At 38.1% G+C, this 25,994-nt stretch overlaps 3 protein-coding genes across 4 annotated transcripts in view; 2 read left to right on the top strand and 1 right to left on the bottom strand.

Annotated features, from left to right (window-relative positions):
* Positions 1-25,994, bottom strand: part of LOC108658547 (uncharacterized) — an 81,752-nt gene that overhangs the window by 51,583 nt on the left and 4,175 nt on the right. The window lies entirely within an intron of this gene.
* LOC115564246 (chymotrypsin-1-like) lies at positions 11,566-12,912 on the top strand. Its single transcript, XM_089258556.1, has 4 exons — positions 11,566-11,730; positions 11,850-12,009; positions 12,064-12,325; positions 12,410-12,912. Exons 1-4 carry the CDS (start codon positions 11,664-11,666, stop codon positions 12,779-12,781), a joined length of 861 nt encoding a protein of 286 aa, XP_089114682.1. The 5' UTR covers positions 11,566-11,663; the 3' UTR covers positions 12,782-12,912.
* LOC149091801 (chymotrypsin-2-like) lies at positions 14,165-15,475 on the top strand. Its single transcript, XM_089258624.1, has 4 exons — positions 14,165-14,319; positions 14,468-14,618; positions 14,677-14,938; positions 15,024-15,475. The coding sequence occupies exons 1-4, from the start codon at positions 14,253-14,255 to the stop codon at positions 15,390-15,392; spliced, it is 849 nt and encodes a 282-aa protein (XP_089114750.1). The 5' UTR covers positions 14,165-14,252; the 3' UTR covers positions 15,393-15,475.

Genomic DNA, 25,994 nt, shown 5'->3' with positions numbered 1-25,994 from the left:
GTGAATGACATTACAGCGAATCACAGCATAAGCCTAAGATCAACTTTGCATAGTGATTTTATGGGCTACGATATGATTGCCTTGGAAATGGCTAAGAAAGTCGTTGAAGCAGCCAAATCGATGGCCGTTATTATTATTTAAATTATTTATTATTATTAATATTATTATTAAGATTATTATTATTATTAACATTATTATTATTATTAGTATTTTTTATTGTAATAGTTTAATTAATATTTTATTTTAATTATATATTTTTATCTTAATAAATCTTTTCTTTGAATATAAATTTCTGGGAGATATCCCTTCGTAAGTTGCAAAATTGCTTTAATATTTGTTTTAAGCGAATGAAAACATATAATCTGAAACACAATGAAGCCATTTAAGGCCATCATTATAGTTTGAGAAGATTTACATCAGAGATCGAAGTGTATAAAGGGCAAAGGTCATAGTTAGCTATATTCAAACTAAGCGAAATACGAACAACAAGTAAATCAGACATATTATTCTATGCAAAAAACAAAGAATAAAACATACACATATAATAAAACGTTATATTACACCATAATGACATTTGTGATGCTCATATTTCAGTCAAATTAACTAATACATTTCTATAAATATATTATTATATATGTATGTATATATGTAAGACAGCTGCTTTCTATAGCATCTATTCTCCGCACCTTATTGAATACACCAAATCGTTTAATAAACTATGTCAAGTTCTGTTCAACGAACCTTTGCCGTAACTCGAGCCTTTTTGTCTGCCATCGAGTCGGCATTCTAATTGTGCGCTTCGAAACAATTAAATGCTTAGCTCGACAAAAGTCTGCGGTTCGCATTAAATCATCAGAATGCTGTTGACTACACAGTCATTTGCTGTTCAGCTGTGAGCTCAGAGCTCAGTGGTGCAGTGCGGTGCGATGTGGTGTGGTGTGGTGTGGTGTCAAGCGCGGCTCTCTCATGGCTGCAGTGCTCCATCAGCGACATGCAAAATAATTTACATAAGCAGCAACCGCAAACTGCAGCAGATAGATGCAGCAGGAGCTGGCGGGGCGTGCAGCGGCAACAAAGGCGTCGGGGGATGCCAAATTAAAGCCAAGCCCCAAACCCGAAAAACCCATGCAGGCAAATCCCTCGACCAGGCCAAAAAAAGAAAACATCGCAGCTAAACAAAAAACCAAACACATGTGAGAATGCAACGAAAAACCTTTAGAATAGAATATGCCCTGTAGCCAATGGCTTAAGGGGTATGTCCTCAAAATTTTTTAAAGTGCAAGATTTGGATTTTATTTATAATATACAATATATATATCAAATTCAGGGGAATAATGAAGGCATCAGGATGAAGCTCTTAAAAATGTGCCCAGAAGATTATTTGTGCTTTCATGATGAAGCTTAAGCTCAATTACATTTATCTAATCTTTTATATTATCATAAATGGAAACTAAGCTTTCTCAACTTTCACAAATCTTTTAAATCCGTTTTCATTTTTAAGCTCCCTCTATATATGAAGTCGCATATTCCTTGACCGATGCATATATCTAGGGTATTCAATATCTATAGGTTTATTCTTGTGCGACTCTAAGGTTCTTTCAAGTTCGTTTTCGTCTCTTTTTTGTTATTTTTTGTGGTTTGGCTTGTTTTGTTTGGATTTTCGTGCATTCACTTGCGGAATTTTTGTGTTGTTGACTCGACGACGCATATGAATGTATCCCGGTCGTACATGAAGAGCTCCGATGCCAGCTCCAGCTCCCGGTGCTGCCCGGCACTGGCTCTTGGTCTGGAATGAGTTCGCATATGTGTTGGCGCATACATAAACAATGGCAGTAACAACAACAACAACAAAAACAAGTCGCCAAAGCAGCCCAACCCACAAAACGCACACACACATAACAATGACAAAGAACGCATTTCGGAGGAGCACTCGTCCCACAACCGGCTCAACCAGCACCCAGACTCCAACTCCACCTCCACCTCCACCTCCACCTTGACAAGCATTTCCCATTTGGCATTTCGGTGCCCTTGGTGGTTCGCCAATGGTGCTCCGTTCCTGGCTGGTTTATTATGCAAAAGTTATGCAAAGATAAGCAAAACTATGAGCAGCGACAGCAGCTTGCCACCGAAAATACTAGCATGGAGCCCTGTCCGATATCCTGGCTGCGCATAAAGCATTCACATCATTGCCAAAAAGACAAGCGCTGATGGAGTAGGACCTCGTTGGGTTACCAACTGCTGTTCGCAGTTTGCAGTTGCCAACTGTTCTGTTCAGCTCCATTTTTTTCTCTCTCTCTATTTGTTTTTAAGTATATTTTTGAGAGGAAAACGAACAGCTGTTTGGTTCGGTTAGAGCTTGGTTTGAGTTCTCAATTTTTTTTTTTGCTGGTTACCGTCCGTCGTTCAAGTTAATTGTGCGGCCAAATGCAAAAATCAACTTTTTTACAAGTTCTTTTGGCTGTCGCGTCGCCTCAGCTCCGCAAACTGCCAACTGGCAGCGGGCAGCGGGCAGCGGGCAACGGGCAAATGGCAACTCGTCGGCACCTCGTGAACGAAATGGACACTTAAACTCTAATCGAAAAACTTTTGCCCATATACAAGTCACTTTAAAATGCGCTTAATTTGATCAGCGTGCGGCGATTGTCGAGCCGACAACCCACGGCTGAGCACCGAGCACCGAGCACCGAGCACTGAGAACTGCGAGCTGAGCGTTTAGAAGTGGAGCGCACTCAATACAGATTAACATAATGAGCTTCGGGATGGGCAACAAACGTAACAAAGCAGTTGGTTATGGGCTAAGGACCTGCCATCTAGATCCAGTTATAAAGTTGTTACCGTCATTGACTACAATTTGTGTTCCTTTCAATTGAGTGTGTGTGTGTGTGTGTATATTTCTTTTTTTATTTCCTTTATTTTTTATATTCTGCTCTACTCAGTTTATTCTCAAAAAACGCTCTTGAATTGTCTATGTGGATACCCTAACAATATGATTATGGAAAAAGTTAGCAGTTGGCTAGATACAATGGGAGTTAACGGTAAAGGTAATCAGCGTTTGGTTGGGGCATAGAAATTAAGTGGATTTTATGGAACTGCACATTTGATGGGTTGACAGAGAAAAGTTTGACTACATTTTGTTGTTGTGGGTGAATTTGCGAGCTTATAATTAAATGATGTCTTTTATTATTTAATATTTTATTTTTATTTATCAACGAATTTATTTATTTTATTTTTTATTTATTTAATATAGTATTTAAATATGCCAATATATATTGTATTATTTTTTTATTTTTCATGAATTTCTGAAAACTTGTATATATTATTTTATATTATATATTATTATATTAATGTATATTTAATATATTTTTAATATTTTTTTTTATATGTTAATTCATAAATAATAAGATGTAATTAACATTTTCAACAATTAAAAATAAAAAAAATAAAATAATTTGTGTCATTTATTTGAATAAATAACAATTTAAAATTTAAGAATTTTGACTCTGAGGAGCTTGTGTGATTTTTGGATTATTAATTAAAATGAGTTAAATGAAATTAGATTTATATGTATAAGCTTAGAGCTGAATTCTGTTGACACACTTGAGAAACGCTGGCCTAACTTCAATTGACTTTGAAGTTTTGTATAATATAATAAAATACATATGTATAAATATAATAAATAATTAGTGTCATTATTAGTCATTTGATAGCTCATAATAAAAGAGACTAAATTTAGGATATTATTATAAATTATTGAGAAAAAAAAATATATAAACATTATATTATAATTCTGTGTAAATGATATACAAATAATAAATTAAGTTCCCAAACAGATTTATATATTGAAGCTCTTCATATCAAATTCACTTCATTATTTATAGAGCATATTTCAAGTCAAGCTGTCTCTAGATTATTTCAGTTCTCTCTCAATATAAAATTTGCTGTTTGCTGTAGCTGCTGTTTGTGACAACAGATCGAGTGTGCAGTTTTTGGAGAGTGTGTGAAAGTCAAGTGGGCACTTAAGCTCACACACACACACACACACACACACATACATACACACGCATACTGAGAGACATTTTGACAGCGTTTTGCGGTAACAGTCCGCCACTTGACGCGCTCAGCACCTTTGCCACAACTCCGACCATCGACACTCGCATATGGCGACGATTCCTATAGAACAGCTGAGTGAGTGAGTGGGTTTATGGGTGTGCGAGTGTGTGGGGAGAGGCCCTACTCAACTGGGGAAAACAAATGCAGCTGGCGCAATTGAAAAATTAAGCAGCCACTTTGTCAAAATGTTGTTTCAATAAGGCCATTGTGGGGCCATAACGAACGAGTATCGGGGCTCGTGGTTGAAATCGGCCCCTAGTCAAAAGCCCATTGGCAGCTTTAATTGTCAACATCTGCGGCTGACATGCAAATGCGAAAGGTTCTCTCCACTGGAGCCCGAGATCCTGAGAGTCCCGGTTTGATGGAGCATACTCGCTTGGCACTTATTACATTGGCATCTGCGTATGGTTTTGTCATTTATTGATGCAAATTTTCGCCACGCCTTTGCCTTTTTTATGCGTTCTCAGCCATCGCAGTTGGCTTTCAATTCCGTTTTTTTTTTTGTTGGTGGCTTTCCAAGGGGGTACGCATGGCACTTAATTGACGTCTATGTCGAACACAAGTGCGCCGTGGCGCTGATTAGGGTTGCCAATTGCCTTATTGCTGTATGACGCCGGGTCCTTGACTCAATCTGAATCTCAAGCTGAGGCGCCGAGCAGCTATGGCTAGGGGCCTGTGTCATTGTCACCGTTGTCAAAAGTTTGGAAGCGAAACCTTTTTCAATCGCTGTCGCTGGTGTATTTGAAGCACATTCTGTGGCATTCAGCGAAATGTTGTCATCTTTTCTGCTTCGTTTGTTTGTCCCTTAAGCGGATTTTGTTGTTGATTGGACACACAGATTGAATTGACATTCATAGCTACTTGGCGGCGTCAGCGCTGCTGTTGATGGCAGCAAATGCCATAACAAACTCTGGGCTAAGCAGTCAAGCGCATCTGCAATCCTTAGGCTCCATAATCATAACTAAGACTATAATGCGTGATTTAGCATTTCTTAGTGTAAACATTTGCATTGCGCAATGAGAGTTTTGAGTGTTTATTGTTCTAATCATGCAACAGCTTCATTAGCAATGCTGCTGCATCAAATGGACCGAATTATTGGAATATTTTAGTGATTAACTTTAGAGAGTGCGACTAGGAGATATCCTATAAACACAATTGCATTATTTAGTCAACTTATATGACTTCCTGTTGATTTTCAGCTCGTAAATCACCTCTCAATCTCTACCTCTATCACATTGTTGGTTATTCGCTTTAAAGCAATGAGATACGTAGCATGCGCAGACTCTCATAAGTTTTCTACTCAAATGAATGAGCTTTAATTAATTAAAGCGAATATCATATATCGCGACTGTTACATACATATACCACAGATATATATATATATATCCTGTTTTACAGCTGTGCTTGTTATCGTCAATTTCTTGTTATTAGAGGGTTAACTCTCTTTTAAACGGAAATTTCAAAGTTCACTGAAAATTGATATTTTTACGAACGTTTCATTTATTCGCCCCATAACTTTAGCATCTTTCCAATGAACTGCTTCAAATGCTCTTGCGGCGTTTTTGCTTAAGATTTATCAAAAGTTATATTTGAGCATATGCAAATATGATAAAATTTCCAAATTTATAACAATAATGAGTATATTATAGATAAATATAATTTAAATAATATTAAACAGAAAAATTCTTTTTTTTTAATTTTTTTAAAATTCAATTTAATTTTTATTTTATTTATTTATTTTATTTTTTTTTTTTTTGAGTAATAAGTGAAATATTTTTAATAACTGAAAAATCATAAATATTTTATAAATAAATTTATAAATTTTAAATATATATTTATATATATATTCTATACATGCTTATAAATTTTCATTGAGTTTATATGTATATGTTTATATTTTTTGTATTTAATATGTAGATATTTTTTAGTTGTATAACTTTAATAAATATATAATTTAGTAATAAATATAATTTAAATGTATGAAATGAGTTAAGTACTTATTATATTCAAAAGGCAATTAAATGTATATGTATGTTAAAAAGACCCTTTATATATACCATCAAAATCTCATTATTATTAAGAATATATTAAATTATTTGAATTCAATATATAATGATAATATAATTGCACATATTTCATAAATACAACGTAAATATATATACTCTTTCATCTGCTTCAATTGATACCCGATATGTTCTAAGAACTTGAGCCTGTTGCATATGCTTAAGGGACTTTAAGCCACCCGCTTTAAGATACCTGCTCAAGTATATATAAATAAATATGTATGCATGTCTGTATAGATAGTTCTGCTTATATCAATCAATTGCGAATTAGAATAAAATACTTGAATGCAGCACGCAATCAAATGTCATTATGTTGCCTTGGTCACCGTCCGTCCGCATTGCATGCAGAGCTTATTCGATTTCCAGTTGCGAACTTAATGTGTTAATATTATCGCATAGTTGATTAGCCTGCAGCCCATTAGGTGCTGCGGTGCCAAAAGGCCAGGTGTGTCCCTGCTCGGTGGTGGATGCAATATCAAATAGCATTAGAGCAAAAGCGAAACAGTGAGGGAGACAGAAAGAGTGAGAGAGAGAGAAAAAGAACTGAGCCAGCACTCGGGTTGTTTTGTGTGGGCGTCTTTAAAGCGCTTATTGATGTGAATTTTCTACTAATTAGAAGCAAGTTAATTAATTAGAAATTAATTGCAAACTAGTCGTAGATGAGTATTCTGTATTTACAATATATGTACATATAGACAATCCGTTTTTCGCTGGAAAATACATTTGTATGTATTTACATTTAAATATATTAAATTAATATTAGCAAAGGTTATTTATATGCTAATTATTAGCATTTGACTGCGCAATATTCTCTGAATACTATTGACAGCGATTGGTTTAAAATAAAACAAACCAAACTGCTCTCGTGGCGAGTGCTCGACTAAGAGTTATTACTTCAATCAGCTTAAGTTTCATAAGTAAGAGCTTTGCTTTCTACGGAGCCTATGAGTGGCTGCATTTAGGCTGTGCTTATGCACTCTACTTTGGGATATTTATTGATGAATAACTTTTGCTTCCGATAGAGCTTTTAAATCAATGGGTCTTAGTAAATTGCAGCCTGGAAATTAGTTAGTTACTTTCATCAAATATAGAAGGGAAGAGACTGACAACAAATCAGCTCAGAGAACTACTCAAAAGCTATTTAAGAGCAATATTGCATAAACTAAAAACTAAATTAGGGATTTTATTTATTTTTTTCTTATTTTATAAGCAAATGGAAGAAAATCAACTTGTGCTAGATCAGATATTCATTAATATACGCTTGAAAATTAAAGTCTCAATCCGTTGTGGCTGTCAAGGCTATATTGACTCAGTATATCAGCCTGATCAGGACTATATATAGGGTCTTGCATGCCTCCATCTGTATGCTTCCATGAAACTAATCCATTCTGCATAGTCATTTTCAATGGGTTCAACGTATAATCAGTTGCATTTGGTTGTCAAATAAAATATATATATTTTTCACATGGACAACATAAATAAAGTTCCCTCTCATGCTGCCGCTCGCTTTCTCACTCTCTCTCACCTCTTCTCTATATCTCAAATGTGTTTAGCATTAAAGAGCTGCCAGAAAAAGTTTCATTTGGTAGCTAAACTCTTCAAACTACGCAGCTCTCTGGCTCTGACATCGTCTTCATAGTCTACGCAAAGTTTGTTTCGAGTGAAATTAATTTGCGTTCCTGAGCTGGAATCATATTAAATAGTACTAAATATGTGCATAAGTAATAATAATAATTCATATGTGAATAACGTACTTTATGTTGGCATTCTTTTGTTTCTGTTTGCTTTTATGCAGGATTTCAGTAGAGTTTTTTCCTCTTCTGCTTCTTCTTCTTCTTCTGTTATCTCTGATGAACATGAACTCATGAGCTTTTCTTGTCTGTTGCATCTGTGGGCGTCGCTTGTCATTTGCTAATGTTGCCAGCTACGCTCCCTTAACATTCCAACATCATCATGATGATGATGATGATGAGCATTGTAGTCTTCATCTTGAGTTCCAGCCAAAGATACTGTGGGCGTCTGCAGGAGTGGCACTTTTTCATACTGTTGTGTCCATGTGATCTACTTGGCAATGCCAAGAGATGCATCTACTTCAACAACAACAACAACAACAACATCAGCAATAGCAGCAACAACAGCATCAGCTTTGACTAAGCTAGTTGCCTATCCGATGTGGGCGTTCCTTTGGAATTTTGTTGCTGCCCGAGTCGCACCTCTCTTTGTTCCCATTGCATTCGCAGCTGCAGTGGAGGCTGCCGTTGGCATTGCCATTGCCGTGTGCCGTGTGCCCAGGCAATTCAGTTTGCTGTCGCTTTATTTTTATTTAATTAACTTCATTGCAATGCCAGGAACTGAAAGGCTGGCAGGCAACCTGCCTGAATCTTTGTCACTCTCTGGGCTGGCTCTGCCCACAGGCAAAGGCTACATTCAAGCTCTGCCAGTTGTTGGCTGTCGCAGTCGTCGTCGTCGTTTCAGCACCTTGACAATGACTTATTGTCGCTGCTCGACTAAGAGACACAAGCGGAGCCTGCACCGGATGGGACTGTATGGGACGGCCGGGCCAAACGAGTCAGCATCAGCTCATCTTGGTTCATTGGCAATTCTTTTCCAAAGTGGCCTTTCTTGTTGGCCAACAGACGTGGGCTGTTGCTGCTGCCTGTTCTCTCTCTCTCTCTCCCTCTCCCTCTCGCTCATGTGGGCCACACTCGCATGTAAATCAATTTATTTCGTTCAAAGTGAAGTTTGAAAACTGAAGTTGAACTTGTTGTTGATGTTGCAGCTGATGTCGATGCCGCTGTCGATGCCCCTGTCGATGCTGAAAGTCAAGCGAAGGTCACTTGAGACAACACGGGGCTGAAATTTTTGGCAATTTAGAGTCGCAGCCTCAGCTTCCTGTGGGCAAAGCGAATGCACATCCTGGATGGTATTCATGACGCTGCAAGCATTTAAGTATATCCCAGGGAGCAGTAATTATAATAACCACTCAACCAGGCAAAACGCAAAGCACAAAGCACAAAACACAAAACCCAAACGCAAAACCCAATACGAAAACCCTATAACAAACTCACTTTTCAGTCTCTGTCTGGGAGTAGCTTCTATTTCGCAGAGCGCTCAATGGAAACCGCAAAGTCATCTCCGGTTTATTTACTGGCTAGCAAAAATAAAGCAAAAGCGAAGATGAGACCAGCCAGCAGCAAAGCGAAGCGTTCTGATATAAGAAGAACAAGAAAGAAAAAAAAAAAAACAAGAAGAGGAGAAGGAGAAGGAGCAAAAAAAAAAAAGAGACCAACTGAAGCCGCATGAATTTCCAATTGTGAGCCTGCCAGGCGAGGCCCAGAATTGAGCTGAAGGTACATAAAACAAAGGCGAAGCCAAAGTGACTCTTGAACGAGCTCTCCGCAGCGATACATCGAATTTAATTTCCTGTCAAAATCGAAGAAGGTATTCCAGTTCTGGTTGTTGTTGTTGTTGTTGTTGTTGTTTCTGTTGGGCATTCGAGCGTGAAGAATAAGCTCAAGTTAATTTTGTGGCTTAAAGTGCTTTGGTTAGCGGGCGTCCATTCTATGGAATTTCAATCTGAGACCAAGGCCAAGGCTCGAAATTATGAATGAAATGTGTGCGCAATTAGCGCGCCAGCCTGCGAGATCCAGACTCCTGCCCATGTGCCGCTGTGCTAATGCATCTGCCATTGGCAGCAACTGTCGCCACGGCACGTGATCAAAAGTCTGGCAAAAAGGAAAACAACAAATTTGAAAGGAACTTGTATTGGCCTTTATGTGACTCTGGGCAGCAGTTGGGCTCCAGTTGCCGTTGCCGTTGCCGTTGCCGTTGCCTTTCGCTTCAAGTTCAACTCGAGGCCTAATGCGTCGAGCAGCCTGACAGTCGAGTCGAGTCCTCTGACCAGGACATGTGGTGTTCTCAAATGTAATATATATATACTATCTATATATATATATATATATATATATATATATATTTGCGACCAACTGACGCCCAGCGACCTTATTAAGCCGGCTTGACTCATATGCTCATATATGTATTTTTTTTCTTTTCTCATTTTATTATGGGTATTTTTTTCGTTTTTATATTTTTTTTTTTTTCTTTTTGCATTCTATTTTAAAGGCATCGATTGGGCGCACAGCACGCGGCCTTGTCCAAATCCTTTGGCTGGCTATTTTTATAGTCCATAATTTAGTTGAAAAATCGCTGTAGAAAACTGCCGAGGGCTAACAAATGTGAGGGATATTTTCTTGCACTTATTGGACTTTGACAAACTGTACAGAAAAGCGCATAAAAATAAATGGAAAGCGATTTCATTTTGACGCAACATGTGTAATTAATAGACTTCGGGCGCTGCCAACATCCGATGGCCAGCCATGCCACGCCCAGCCTCGTCCTGCCCGAATCAGAGTCTTTACTCCAATACTCGTAAACGCGTAAAGTGTTTGCCGGCCCGGCCACGCGGCGTATGATGAATGCGAGCTCGTAAAGCAGCAGCAAAGTCTCGGATACCAAGGTGTCTATTGTATTATTTAACGGGTTTCGTGCGACCAACCAATACTCGCCATAAAATAGGTGTCTTCCCCCTCCACGCCCCCCCACACACACACACACATACACACATGCAGGCACACTTACCCTCCCGCACATGCCATGCATGGCACGCACAAGTGCGACACATGTCCTTGTGCGGCTTTGACTTGGACCCAGCCCCAAAATAGCCAGGCATTGCTACTATTAAGCGCCGCATGCCCGCCTTCATACCCAAGACCAAGCGTGTGTGCCTCTGTGTCTGTGTCTGTGTCTGTGTCAGTGTCACACTCGACGATTTTGGTCTGCCAACATCAAGTTTTCTATAGGCACAATAGGTCTTATACGGCATCATGGATACTCTTACTATCATAAATTTGACTGCGTATCAGATTAAATTACTTTTGTAAGTCTAGTTCTCTTAGGAAGTTTTAAAATACAAATAATAAAATATTGTGAAATTAAAAAATTACAAATATTGTAAGAATAAAATTAACGGGAAAAATGTTATGAATTAAAATGAATTTGTTCATACGATATAATAATAAATAAAAATAATAAAATATATAAAAAATAAACATAAATAAGAAAAAAAAATTTTATAAAAGGAATTTTTGGAAAATACATTATAATAAATTAATATACAAATATTGTAAATTACATAAAAGATTCATCAAACTATAAATTAAATAAAAACTCATTTATAAAATATAGTGACTTGAAGTCTCTCTAACCTCGAAGATCGAGTTAAATTAAAATGAATTTGAATTTCAATATGTAGTTTATTCCATTTGAATGGGAACTTGAGTCTACATACTTTGCTTTTAGAGTCATAGAAATTTTGAATTTGTTACAATTTTTTGTGTTTGAAACCCGTTAAATCAGTTGGCCTTTTTTTAAAATTATCTTTTAATATTTTTAAATTTGTTAATTTAAAATTTATTGTATTTCTTTGTTATTATGGTCGCGTTATCAGTTTTAATAAGTAATATCGGCCTATTATGCCTATTTTTATTGATGGACGGAGGTAAGCCCTAACGGGATTACTAAATTAAGGGAGAATCTGAGTCCTGTTGAACAGTGTATGAAAACAGGCTCATAATCGAGTAATCTTGACTTCGACTTACCGTCGTTTATTCTTTGAAGCCGACGCTAGAACAGGACTGGTGACCATTGAGGAATTTCCATATTTGGGCTCACTGCGTTCTCGCAAAAAGGAGTCTGAACTGGCTGGCAGTGGATATTTATGTGGGGCGACTCTTATTCGAAATCGTGTGCTTGTCACAACTGCCGAATGTGCGCAAGGGTATGTGTGTGTATCTGAGTGAATCTGCTGATATTCTGAAATGATGCTTTGCAGAAAAAATCCAATGGATATATTGGGTGTAGTAGGCGCTACGTACCTGCAAGGCCTATCTACAACATCCAAAGTACTGGAAATCGAATCTATTAGATGTCATGGCTTGTATAAACGTGGCAGACCGTCCTACAATATTGCACTCGCCTTCACTGCTGAAGATACACTGCCCATCAAAGGGAAACTTGGATATGTACCGATTGCCATGAAGAGAGTGAGACCTCACACAAGATGTGTAGGAGTCAGCTGGGCTGCAAATACTGACGTAAGCAGTCAAGGAATTATATTCACTATAATATGGGAACGTGTAGTTTTGTAAGCTATTTGTCTTTTGTTGTTTCTAATTTAGGTATTGAGCAATCAGCCGATTGCACTACCAAACTATAGTGTCGCCTCACCAGAATGTTATAAAACCATACAAGCAGTTGGTATGTTTTGCACCTACAAAAGATATTTCAGAGGTTCTCAAGCGGACCATGAAGACTCTGGTATCCCGATAATGTGCAACGGTAAACTTGCGGGAATATTCGTCTTACATAGTGCTAGAAGGCTGCATGTGTTTACATCTATATATGCATTTAGAAAATGGATAAACGGAGCCATTTACCTCCATTTCCATAAAGATCTGCCAGTATCGCTGATATCGATGGCATCGATGGATGGTGCGATTTGCTTCCAGTGGCTAGTTGTCTTGGCCATAAGCATTTATTTGGTTGGCTGACCCTAAAAACGTTAATTACTATAGTTGCTATATATGATTTAAATTGTATTTCTGATTTGAAAATTAAAGTCCTTGCAGTTGTGTGTGGTGTCCATAGAACGTAAACAACATTTAATTATTTAAATATTAAATTTGAAATATATTAATTGATCCACTAATTTGCATGTGCTAGGACGCTTAAGTGAGGCATGGTAACATTCCTCCTTTATTACATTTCAATGGATTTCCAATCGGAAGGGTATTTCGCTTGGCTGTTTTCGCACATGAATCCCTGCTTTATCGACTTCGCATGTCCGGCAGCCAACATGACAGCTACTTCGCAGCTGTTTTTGGCCGTGGTGACCGTATGATGCGCCGACCCGCTTAGGGGACCAACATCAGCCAGTCAAACAGATAGTAGAGTAGCTGAGTGTGTGTGTGTGTGAGTGAGTGTATGCGTATTGTTGGGTCCACTAGTCGAGTGTTTGTTATCTGTCGCTTCTGTTGTTGCTGCTGCTGCTGCTGCTGTTGTTGGGTGGCAAGGACATGTTTGTAGGCTGCAGACTGTTTGGCTGGCAGCTGCGTGCACGCAAATAGAAAAGATACTCAAGGCACTCATTTGAACGAGACGAGGCGCACACACACCACGAGAAACTGTTACGTGATGAGTGCGCGTCATGCGGGCCAGAGACCAAGAGAGTCTGAGCGAGAGTGAGAGAGAGGGAGATACAAGCACAGCAACCGCAGCGTGCCACAGCGTGCCACAGCGTGGCATAGCGTGCCATAGAAACTGTAATTGGTTGTGCTGGCCAGCCAGCCAGCCGACTAGTAGAGGAGATCGAGCTCTGAGTTGGACTTGGCCCACAAACAAAACAGCCATCAGTGGGCGTTTAAGCCAAGTCGCCTGATGTCCACAATGTGATTTAAATAGAATCAAATTAGTGTGCAATTTGCATGCGTATTTAGCCAGCCGGCCAACTAGCTGGTATCGCCCAGAGGAGATTGTTTGCTGTGCGGCTTAAATCGCTTACCGAAAACATAAATCCAAATACGTACGACGACGCCGGTCGTCGACGTTTCATTTGCCTCTGTCAAAGGTCTTTTCTTCTATTTTTGTCAGGTGCACAAACACAAAAACAGACAGAGACGAGCGACAGAGAGGGCGGGGGTTGAACCAGCAGAGTTTGAATCAGAGCTGCAGACTAAAGCCCAGAAACGGCAAAGCACAGCAAGGAGCAAGGGAGCAAGCACCATGTAGCGGCATTGACAGTTTGCGCTTAAGATCCAAGCAGAAACAGAGACAGAGATAGTTACAGAGCAGCCTACATACTTTGCTTTTAGAGTCATAGAAATGTTGAATTTTTACAATTTGTTGTGTTTGAAACCCGTTTAGTATGTGATTTAAGTCAGTTGACCTTTTTTTTAAATTTTTTTAAATTTTTTAATTTTGTTTAAATTTTTTGTATTTTTTTGTTTTCACAAATCACTTATTATGGTCGCGTTATCAGTTTTAACAAGTAATATCGGCATATTATGCCTATTTTTATTGATAGACGGAGGTAAGCCCTAACAAGCCCAAGTAATTGTTCGACTAGGGGAGAATCTGAGTCCTTTTGAGCGGCGTATTAAAAAAAGGATCAAAGGTTCTCCTAATCGAGTAATCGTGACTTGAGCGGTCTTCGACTCACCGTCGCTTATTCTTTAAAGCTACCAGATCAGTCACCATTGAGGAATTCCCATATTTGGGCTCACTGCGTTCTCGCAAAAATGAGTCTGAATTGGCTGGCAGTGGATATTTATGTGCGGCGACTCTTATTCGAAATCGTGTGCTTGTCACAACTGCCGAATGTGTGGAAGGGTATGTGTGTGTATCTGGGTGAATCTCTTTGCTGATATTCTTAAATGATACTCTGCAGAAAAGATCCAAAGGACATGTTGGGAGTAGTAGGCGCTACGTACTTAAAAGGCATAACTACAACATCCAAAGTACTGCGAATCGCAGCTTTAAGATGTCATGGCTTGTATAAAAGGGGGGGAGCGTCCTACAATATTGCACTAGCTTTTACTGATGAAGATACACTACCCATCAAAGGGAAACTTGGATATGCATCGATTCCCATGAGGCAAATACAACCACACACAAAATGTGAAGGAATTGGCTGGGGTGCAGATACTGATGTAAGCAAACAAATAATTATATTCACTATAATATGGAACATGTAAATTGATTTGAAGTATTTGTCTTTTGTTTTTTCTTTTTTAGATATTGGGCAACCAACCAACTGCACTAAAAGACCTTAGTGCCTCCGCAGCATATTGTTATCGGAAGAAACAAACAATTGGTTTGTTTTGCACATACAGACCTTCTCGCAGCTCTCATGCGGACCATGATGACTCTGGTAACCCGTCAATATGCAACGGTAAACTTGCGGGAATATTCATCTTACATAGTACCCGAGAACTGCATGTGTTTACGTCTGTATATGCATTTAGAAAATGGATAAATGGAGCCATTTACCTCCACTTCCATAAAGATCTGCCAGTATCGCTGATATCGATGGCATCGATGGATGGTGCGATTTGCTTCCAGTGGCTAGTTGTCTTGGCCATAAGCATTTATTTGGTTTGTTGAGCCTAAAAAAGGTTAAGTTGTATAGCTGACATATGTATATATGATTTAAATTTATTTTTGAATTAAAAATGATTTACCACGTCCTGAAAGTCCTTGCAGAACACCGCACACACGTGTTCTCAGAATGTGATCAACATTTAATTATGTAAATATTAAAATTGAAATATATTACAGTAAAATCTAAGCAGATGGCGAAAAATGTAAAAAAAAAGTAAGAAGGCTCTAGGTGAGACTGCTCGACTAGGAGATACCCTGAACCCTCCAAGCTGATATTGTAATCATTCTGCACTTCTTCAATGCAAACATACATACACATGCATCCAGACGCACGTATGTATATCAACGCGCTCTGATAACGGCGCAGTAAGCAGCGAAACAGATAGTAGAGTAGCTGAGTGTGTGTGTGTGTGTGTGTGAGTGAGTGTATGCGTGTTGTTGGGTCCACTAGTCGAGTGTTTGTTATCTGTCGCTTCTGTTGCTGCTGCTGCTGCTGTTGTTGCTGTAGTTGTTGCTGTAGTTGTTGCTGTTGTTGCTGCTGATGCTGTTGTTGGGTGGCAAGGACATGCTTGTAGGCTGTAGAAAAGATACTTAAGGCACCTATTGGAACGAGACGCATGCGCATTTAGCCAGCCGGCCAACTAGCTGGTATCGCCCAGGAGATTGTTTGCTGTGCGGCTTAAATCGCTTACCGAAAACATAAATCCAAATACGTACGACGACGCCGGTCGTCGACGTTTCATTTGCCTCTGTCAACGGTCTTTTCTTTTTTTTTTTTTTTTTTGCCATTTAGTCAGGTGCACAAACACAAAAACAGACAGAGACGAGCGACAGGGAGGACGGGGGTTGAACCAGCAGAGTTTGAATCTGAGCTGCAGACTAAAGCCCAGAAACGGCAAAGCACAGCAAGGAGCAAGGGAGCAAGCACCATGTAGCGGCATTGACAGTTTGAGCTTAAAAATCCAATTAGTCTTTGATTTGCATACAAACATACAAGCAGAGACACAGACAGAGACAGTTACAGAGTAAGCAAGAGAGCAAGAGCTAGAGAGAGACAGAGAGAGAGTAAGCGTGTGACAACGTTGACAAAACAGACAAAAGTCGCCGCATTTCTTGCTAAATATTTTAAGACCCACATTCGGATTTGGATTCGAGCTCAGATTCGGCCAGGTTACAAAGATCTAAAGCAGCCCGGCAAAGTTGCAAGTGGACATGGTCTGCGAGAGGGGTGGGGAGGGGAGAGGGCTGAGCGTGAGGGCGTTACGTGAGGCATCTTCGAGCCCGCACCACAATAGACAATTGGATTTTTGCGGTTTCTAATCCAATTTATTTCGTCTTAAATAGGAAAACCTGCTCGTTCTGTCGCCCACTCGCTCGCTCGTTCGCTGAGCGTCCTTTGGCTCAGTTCTTTGTTGCTATTGTTGTTTGCTACAAAGTATCCTGTTTTCGGGTGCGGTTCAATGTAATTTAATGGCTGGCAACGGTCAGGCCACACACACGCACACACATATAGAACCATTATACATTTACAGTAAGTCGCAAAGTTAAGCTCTCAAGCACACACACACAGAAACACACACACACTAAATTGAATCACCTGCTCACTCAAATCGCCGACGACAGCTCTCAGCAAACTAATTTAAATATTTCAGCAATTAAAGAGTCCAGGCAATTAAAATAAACCAAACACCCAAAGCGCCACCGCAACAACTCAAACTACACAACAAAAACCAGTAAAAAGGAACAGGAAATGGTTTTTGCGGTTAGCTGCTTAAGAAGCCGAACTACAGCTACACTATCGAACAACAACAACAACAACAACAACAACAGCAGCAGCAACAGGAAAAGGTATTTGGAATTAAATACATTTCACTAATTGAGTGCTCAGCTACTTAGACTATGAGTGAGAGACTTAACTTAAGAGAGTAAACCAGAGATAGGCGGGAGTGAATAAATTTAAGGTGAACGAATATTTACGTAAAATTTGAGTTATTCTCTATAAAGTTGCAAGTCTTAAAGATTAAATGAATTGTAAGCTGAGAAACGCTGTAAGAAAATTATTTGTTGCATCGGCAATGAAATTGAAATCAAATTCTGTTGCAGCCTAGTAATTGAGAAGCTTATTAAAATTATGTATATATTTTACCTTGAATATTCCATACTTTTAGTTAAATAAAGTTTATGTAAATAGCTATAAATAATATTTGGAAATATTATATTAATGTATCAATTAAAATTAAATTTGAGTAAAAATATGACGTCCCACAGAAGTTATATAAGTAAATTCCCCCTCAGATTTATAGCATAATTAACTGATTAATCTTTGATCAAATGGAGTAAAAACATATACAAATATACGTTACTACAGTTCTTTAATAACTAAACAAATCGCAATTGAGTAATCAATGTACAAAAGTCACTATCGATTAGTAGACTTATCTATATTTAACTGTTACATCGACTGCCCAGAAAAAGGTAGTTGGGTTTGTTAGCTCCATTCACAAATGTAATTAGATTGATAGAGATCAACAGAGAAATGCTTAAACCAATCGACTACTATGCACATCATATATTGATACCATTAGCTGGCCCTATCGATAGTCATATTTATCGATGATCGACTGCCATACAGTTATCGCCTTGTTGAGCTAATTATCTTTGGGCCCCATAAACATTGTCACACATTCGTTGTAGCCCTTTATCGCCAGGGTATAACAATCAACACCGTGTGACTAACAACCTGTATGCCGTTTCCTCTATGCCCAGCACACGCACACAATGAGCGATGGCCAATGGCGTGGACATCGCGCGTGCGTGTGTGTGTGCTTGTGTGTGTGTGTGTATGTGTGAGTGTTTGCTGTTTGTTGTGGACAACGTTCAATCAATGTCAACGTGGCTGTCATCCTGCTGCCTGATCCTGTTGCGGGTCCCTCCACTCTCACTCACGGTCGTCGTCGTTGTAGTTGTTGTTGTTGTTGTTGCTGCTTTGCTTTGCCTTGGCTTTGCTTTGCCTTGGCCGAAAGCATCTGCACATTTACCTACCATAATTTTGAGTTCAGTTAGGCAACAGTTATTCCATCAGCGTCTGCGGTCTAAGTTATTTTCCTTTATCGTCGTCTTCCTTCATTTTTGGCAAATTTGGCACAATGCGGAGCAATTGGCGTTCACTCAGCGATTACAGGACCAGGACTCCGCCCGGCCGCCTCCTGGCCACCGCACTCCCCGCTCCCAACTGTCAATATCACACGCAGCGCTGGACACATGACAGACACATTGACACATGACGTACAAAGGCAAAGGCAAAGTGAGTGGGAGTGAGAGAGAGAGAGTGAGAGAGAGAGTGAGAGAGTGAGAGAGTGTGTGTGTGTGGGAGTGAAATAGAGTAAGGAAGCTATAACAACTTATGTTGTCTAACTATTGTTCTCTCTCTCTCACACACACACACACACACACTCTCTTTCGTCTGTCTCTGTCGATGTATTAAGTGGAAACACCTTGTAAAATGGCTGACAGGTGTTAGAAGACTTTGCAAGATTTATGCGCTGACATTAACATGAATATGTATTAGTGTGACGGTACTGCAGCTCTCAGTGTGCGTGTGTGCGAGTGTGTGTATATGTGTGTGTGTGTGTGTCGCCCAAGCAGTTAAAGGATAACAGCGCATTAAGTTAAGCATTACAACAACGACAACAATTCACAGAGTCTCACTGAGAGACATGAACACGTGTGCCAGGACACGCTGTGGTTGCAACAATTAAAGTTTATTTGCTGCGCCCACACACACACACACACACACGCTGGCTCACTCACTCACTCACTCACACATAAACACACGCACTTATTCAGACTGACAGGGCGACGTAAACATGGCATTTGTGTATTTATAGTCGGTCCGCCTTGCCACAAAATTAAATAAAAGCAAAAGTCAACAAGGAACATAGATTTGCTTGCCTGCCTGCGCTTTCTGCCAAGGTAAACAACAATACAACAGCAGCAGCAGCAGCAGAAGCAGAAGCAGCAGCAATAGCTACAACAACAGCAACAACAACAATGGCAACACGATGAGCCAACATGTTAGCCATCATCGTTATAACGGACAACAGACCTAAAGAGACACGCGGCGGCAGCGACGGCGACGGCGGCGGCCTCAACTGGAACTGAACTGACGACCTCTTAGGGGCTTTAGAGATGGGAGCGTGAGCGAGGTGGGATAGTTATATAGTAAGTATATGTCCAATATAGAAATATATATCTATGTATATTTATATGCATCTATAATCATTAATATTCTTCATATATTTAATGTATTTCATTGCATAAAATAAATAAATGTTAAATTAAAACACACAGTTCATAACATTTTCAAGATCATTAATTTGTATATAATAAAAATAAATAATAAACTGAATGTGAACTCAACAAAATCCTTCTAAAGGGCTTTAAAGAAATTTATCAAATTATTTTTACTATATTTTATGTCACTCTATGTATACCTAAAAGTTGTTTTAATGAAACAAGCCTATAGGAAAACTACAAAAATACATATTTTCACTTATCTGAATCTGACAAAATAAGAGCTTAATTTCCAGCCAGAATTCAAGCTGTTCATATAAATTATATAACAGAATCCACATACTTTTTTTTATTCATATACATCTTTTAGTTTTTGTAGTTCCGACTTAAAAATACAAAAGAAACAAAAAGGAAATATATTTATATTTATTTACATATATAAATATAAGTGCATGTATTGCATATTTCATTAGAAAATCAAAAGGCGTTCATGATTTATGAGCAAACACTTTGCCAAAGTTAACAAAAATAATTTCATTTTAATTTTTATACATTTCTTTTTTGGCCTGAATCAATTAAAAGTATTTTCTGTAATTTGCCGAAGAAATTCAGCATATGCATATTTGAGTAGCTAGTAACAATGAAAGGCCCAGTTGTGGCTTCAGGCAGTCCAAATGCATACAACACATACCATTCATACTCAACAGAAAAATAAAAATAATTTAAAGCTCTTAAATATTTGAATACATTGCAATTGGACAGCCTGAAGCACAAAAAACAATTAAATAAAAGAAATATATATTTAAAAAATATCTAATAATTATAAAAAATATATATACAAAAAAGAATCTAAATAAAAAAAATACATACAAATCAATTTTGACTTAGACTACATATAAAAGAAATAAAAAAAATATATAAATAAATAAATTATAGCATTCTACCTCTTAATAGTTTTCATAGTTTCATAATAGTGAATTTGTAAGTTTAAGTAAAGTTAAAATTTTTTATTAATAATTAAACAATTACTTTTTATTTTTATTTTTTTGTGATTGCATTTTTATTAGTTTTTATATTTATTTATTTATTTTTTTGTAATATATAAAAACACTTTTTTTTTATTTTAAGTTTGGCAGTACATAAGTTTTAATACTCAACAATCAGGGCATAAAATAGCCCTCGTAAGTATATACATAATTATCTCTTGGTCATTTTCTTGATTGCACATATTATACACTCAATTTATTCATTTATAATTTATATTCAATCACATTTGAAATATATTTCAATTATTTCAAATAGAAATTCCGATTTGCATTTGTGTTCATCTCTAGGTGCTCTAACTGTGATTGTTATGGCTTTTCTGCAGTCAGCTCTACTGCTGCTACTGTCAGCCATTTTGTGTGTGTATGTGTGTGTGTGTGTTGTTGCTGTTGCTGTTGTAGCCGGTGGTCTGTGCTGCTTGCCTCATTATGATTGTCAAAGTGACGGACTGGTCATGCAAAGGTAAACACAAAATGTGTGTAAATACAAAGACATACACATACATATATATCAAGGATATATGTTTATATATGCTACATATATGTATGTAAGTGTATATATGCATATAGATATACTTCTGTGTAAGATATCTGTATATGGTGTCAGCCCAACCACTGCTCAAATCCTCCCGCCTGTTGTCATTGTAATTATCATTGCGACACTAAATATTTGTTGTTTTCTTAAGTGCTTTGTATGCCAGCCAGTCAGCCCACTCAGCTGGCCCGGCTAGCTGGAGCCAAGAGCCAAGAGCCAACACCCAAAGAGCCAAGAGAAAGTGCTTCTCTGCCAGCTGGTCAGGTGGGTCTGGGCCAAGTCGAATCAATAAGCGTGCTTTGCTTACCTTTGCAGTTGGCTGCGCGTGTTTTATGGCTTTAAAGGCGGAAATTGCTTTTTATGCGCCTTTAAGTAGGCAAAACGATTCATTTTTATGTCATTCTGCTGTCGACGACAATTCACTCTCACACTCACACTCTCTCTCTCTCTCTCTTTCTTTCTCTTTCAACACCCACTCTTGTTGGAGCGTCCGTCATTCATTATTTGCACTTTTTGTTTCAGCTTCTTCTACTTCTCTACTGCTGCTGCTGCTGCTTCTTCTTCTTTTTCTTCAGCTGCTGGCCTTGCTATGCGATTCTCGTAAAGCTCATGAATTTTTTATTATGTTTTTCCGGCTTTACGCGGCGTTTCCTCTTTGCTGCAGTTGTTGTTGTTGTTATTGTTGTTGTTGTTGTTTCATTTTTAAATTATTAAATTTTATTGGCGTATCATTTTTTATGTGCGACCGCTGCTGAAACATTATATTTCGATTAGCACCTGTTTGTTTCTTTGTGCCTCGTCGCGCATTTCACTTTTCACAGCTGCCTCCACCTCCCCCACACCTCCTCCATCCTGCCACACACCATTTGGGGCAGCTTTTGCTGCGGGTGCCGTTTACGTCTTGTTCTGGCATTGTTTGCGGCATTGTCTGGAGTCTCTGTCGATCACACCTGCTAGACACCCAACAGGTGCGCTTCCTGCTCCTCTCCCTTGCGCTCCGAACATTACGTTTTATTGCATTACGCCTGAGCTGAAATTTCATCGGCCCATAAATAGAGACGCGTTTTGATTTACACTAAATTAAATGTGATTCGCTTCTTTTTTTCGTCTTTTTATTTTTGGGCTGAAGAGCAGTGCAAAGCCAGATGAACTTTGATTTAGAAGAAAATGTAAAATTTTGAATTTATATTCATTTTTATAAAATGTTTATGAAACTGCCAATAGAACTGCCCTTAGGCTTTATGGGCTCTCGATTTTCTCCAGCTACTTTTTTATTATTTTATTATTATTTTATAATTTATTTAAACAAATGTTTAATATATATATTAATTCTAATTTAATATTATTTAACACATTTAAAGAGCTTTAAACATTTAACATATAAACATTTTTTTTCTAGAGAAACTTTTGCTGTCTATATTAAATATTTTAACACCTTAACAAATTTGTAATATTGTTTTTAACACATTTATTGTAGCTCCTTTGGGTATATTTTGTTTTTAACTCAAGAAGTATATGCTTAAGACATTAAAGACAGACAGATAGGCAGAAAGCGAGCTACACGTAGCTCGGACTCAACATTTTGCTCTCAGAAGGTACTCTTAATCCCTTACCCTTAACTAATCTTATGGAGATCTCTCAGCTAAAATCAATGGGCTAATCTGAAATTTGTGATGTGATTAAAATTGCGTAAATCATTTAATCAGAAAGAAACACAAATAAAAAAGAAGAGCAAAATAACGCGGCTGACAAATTATTCAGTTAAATTATAAATTTAACATTAATTAACGTGATTATCATAAATTCCGATGCGCTGGCATGAATGTCAAGTGAAAAGGAGATAAGAAAAAGACAGTGAGCGCAAGAGAGTGAGAGAAGGGGAGGGAGAGGCTGAGGGCAAATCAAGTACAGCGACTGTAGTTGACGAAGATGTTTGCTTTTTTCACTTCACTCTCTCACTCTATCTCGCTCTCGCTCTCTCATTCTCTTTGCTTGACGTTGACTGAAGGCGATGCTGTGTGGTCCTTCAGCAGGGACTGGAGTTGTCAGCCTCCCCCTTGGGGAATAAGGGTATTCCGTTGTCGTTGTCGTTGCCGTTGCCGTTGTCGTCGTCGTTGTTGTCATTGAGGCTGTCAGCAGCTGCAACTCAATGCCAACTAATTAATGGGTCGATGTAATGGCCGATATTCCAGACCTCAAACGTGGGTGGGCTGCGTTACAAATATTTCGAACAGTTAATAAACTGTCAATGTGTTCGTTCGCATGTCTTTGTCTCTCACTCTCTGTGTGTGTCTGTGAGTGTGTGCATGCATGCATATGTGTGTGTGTGTGGTTGAAGTCGTTGAATGATGCCATTTAAATTGATTTCAGTGGTTCATTCCCATTCGCCTCGATGACAGTTTTCTCTTCTATGGCAACTTCTGCTCCAGCTGCCTGCTCCTGCTGCCGGCTCCTGCTGCCTGCTCCAGCTGCCGGCTCCTGCTGCTGCTGTAACTGCTGTGCAATTGGTCAACTCTCCTGTCATCCATGCAGCTTATTTTTATTGAATAAACATTCACGTAAAAATTAAAAGCAAAAAAAAAAAAAAACAACACGAAATGAATATACGCCGAAGGAAGACAAACAACAGTCAATGCCAATTAAATGGGAATTTTAATTAGCGTAAGTTGGGCTTGATGACGTCACAGCGGCATCATTAAATGAAAGGACCCAAAGGACCCTGAAGAAAGCAGAGTTTTGGCCAGTTCTTAATAGCAAAGGCCAAGAGAGTTAGGCCAGCATTGGAATATACTTTGCGTCAGAAAAGCTTCCGAGACGAATTCATACACAAAATTGCTTCTGAAATTTTCTTGCTGCTCCCTCTTCCTCTTCCCTCTGCTCATTCCACAGCTTCCATTCGATTTTCATTCTGTTGCTTTATTGTCCTGGCAAACAAGATAGTGCATGCATATATGCAGCAGTGACCAGATTATTTCAGGTGTAGCGATTAAACGTGATTTGAGCTAACGCTCTTGCTGTTAACTGATTGCTTCTCAGGTAGACAAGCATCAGGCCTCAAGCTGTTGGCCATTTCGTTTGTGCATTGCCAAATCTAAAACAGCTTTTAATATTAGAGTGTTAGCAGAAATGACTCGGACTAAGACTGTGCTTATATGCCAAGAGCTGACTTGAAGAACTCTTATTAAATATCACACTTGGATTCGGTTGACAAGAGAAGTTGCTTATATCTAATGGACAGATGTTCATAAATTTTATCTAAGGTTGTTGAGTCATAGATAATAAGCTCAAAGAAAAAAAAAAAAAGAATAAATAAATATAAAGAGATAAAATTTTAAAAACTATAATAAAAATTCAAAAATGGTGAAAATGAAATTTAGCTCGATTCGAATATTTATATATTTATATATTTGATCAAAAAATAAATTTTAGTTCAATTAAAATAAATTAACTATAATTTTTAGTACATATATTTAATTTTTTGTATTTTAATTGTATTTTTTATTTTTGTTTTTATATATATAATTATTTGAAAAAAAAATTATTTTTTGTTATGATTTTTATTTTATTTATTTCTGTTTTTCTCTCTTTTTTTTAAATAAAAATATTAATAATAAATAAAATAGGTATTATTTATTACTATTTTTTAATATTTTTCTTAATTAATTTTTTTATATATTTTTTTATTTCATTGTTTTTTTTTTTTTTTTTTTTTTTTTTTTTTTTTTTTTTAAATCATGTAATTACGTTTTTATTTTTAAATTTATTTTTAATTTGTTTTTCGTTGATTATTATATTCAAGCAAAGGTATATAACATTTTCAATCTAGCCCCGGCCCTTGAAATGAAATATTTTGTACTTCAATTAACTTTCTCTATACCTGCTTTGCCTCAAACAATTTAAAGTACTTCGCCTTTGAGTCGCAATCTCAAGGATCACAACTCGAGTTTTGATGTGAAATTTATGACTTTAAAAATGACTTTTTGCGCTTTTCGATTTTTCCAATTTCCGCTCTGTGCATATGGAAAACAGAATTGAATTTTAATTCTTCAGCACATAAGCAACGTTGCAATTGACACATGACAAGGCGCACAGACAGATGGGGAGGGCGATGAGCAGGAGCAGGAGCAGCAGGAGGAACAGACTCGCTACGAATCTTGGCAGCAAATTGAAATGCATGAAAGCAAAATATAAACTATGTAACTGAAGAATACAAATTGATCAAACACAAAAAGCAGCAACATCATCATAAAACTATGCAGCAGGGAGCGGCAATGGATGGGCAGGAGCTGTATGTATGTATCTATGTATGTCTGTGTGCAAAGCCCAAAAGCACTCAACAAAACGCAACCGAATCCCAGCTCCAGTCCTAGTCCCTGGTCAGACTAGACGAGGAACAGCAGCAGGAGCAGGAGCAGGAGCTGGAGCAGGAGTAGGAACAGGACGACAACTCGTCGGCAACGCCAGCTGCCAGAATTCAAATTGTGAGCTCATCATTGGGAATTCGAGCAATTTATTTGATGTGTCGATACGTGTCGCCATATTCAGCTGCCTCCAGACTCCAGGCTCCCACTGCATAGTCCCTTTCAGAGCCCCCCAACACCCTTCTCTCTCTCTCTCTCTCTCTCTCTCCTCTCATAGACCACGCCACAGCTGACAAAATCTGCAAATCAAATTACAAAAATCATAGCGCTGGATTTTCACACGGCTATATGCAGCAGGGAGTTGAGCTGCCAC

Source organism: Drosophila navojoa, chromosome 3, assembly GCF_054131105.1.
Source record: "Drosophila navojoa isolate 15081-1374.11 chromosome 3, UAZ_NAV_1.0, whole genome shotgun sequence".
Taxonomy (NCBI): Eukaryota; Metazoa; Arthropoda; class Insecta; order Diptera; family Drosophilidae; genus Drosophila; species Drosophila navojoa.
Note: the sequence above shows the minus strand (reverse complement) of the source record. Positions and strands in the feature narration are given on the sequence as shown.

Excerpts from the sequence above, each read along its gene's own strand:
- LOC115564246 (XM_089258556.1), top strand. The coding sequence starts at position 11,664 with ATGGTCGCGTTATCAGTTTTAATAAGTAATATCGGCCTATTATGCCTA. Across the intron at positions 11,731-11,849 it reads ATTTTTATTGATGGACGGAG|CCGACGCTAGAACAGGACTG; the intron begins GTAAGCCCTAAC and ends TATTCTTTGAAG. Across the intron at positions 12,010-12,063 it reads ACTGCCGAATGTGCGCAAGG|AAAAAATCCAATGGATATAT; the intron begins GTATGTGTGTGT and ends GATGCTTTGCAG.
- LOC149091801 (XM_089258624.1), top strand. The coding sequence starts at position 14,253 with ATGGTCGCGTTATCAGTTTTAACAAGTAATATCGGCATATTATGCCTA. Across the intron at positions 14,320-14,467 it reads ATTTTTATTGATAGACGGAG|CTACCAGATCAGTCACCATT; the intron begins GTAAGCCCTAAC and ends TATTCTTTAAAG. Across the intron at positions 14,939-15,023 it reads GCTGGGGTGCAGATACTGAT|ATATTGGGCAACCAACCAAC; the intron begins GTAAGCAAACAA and ends TTTCTTTTTTAG.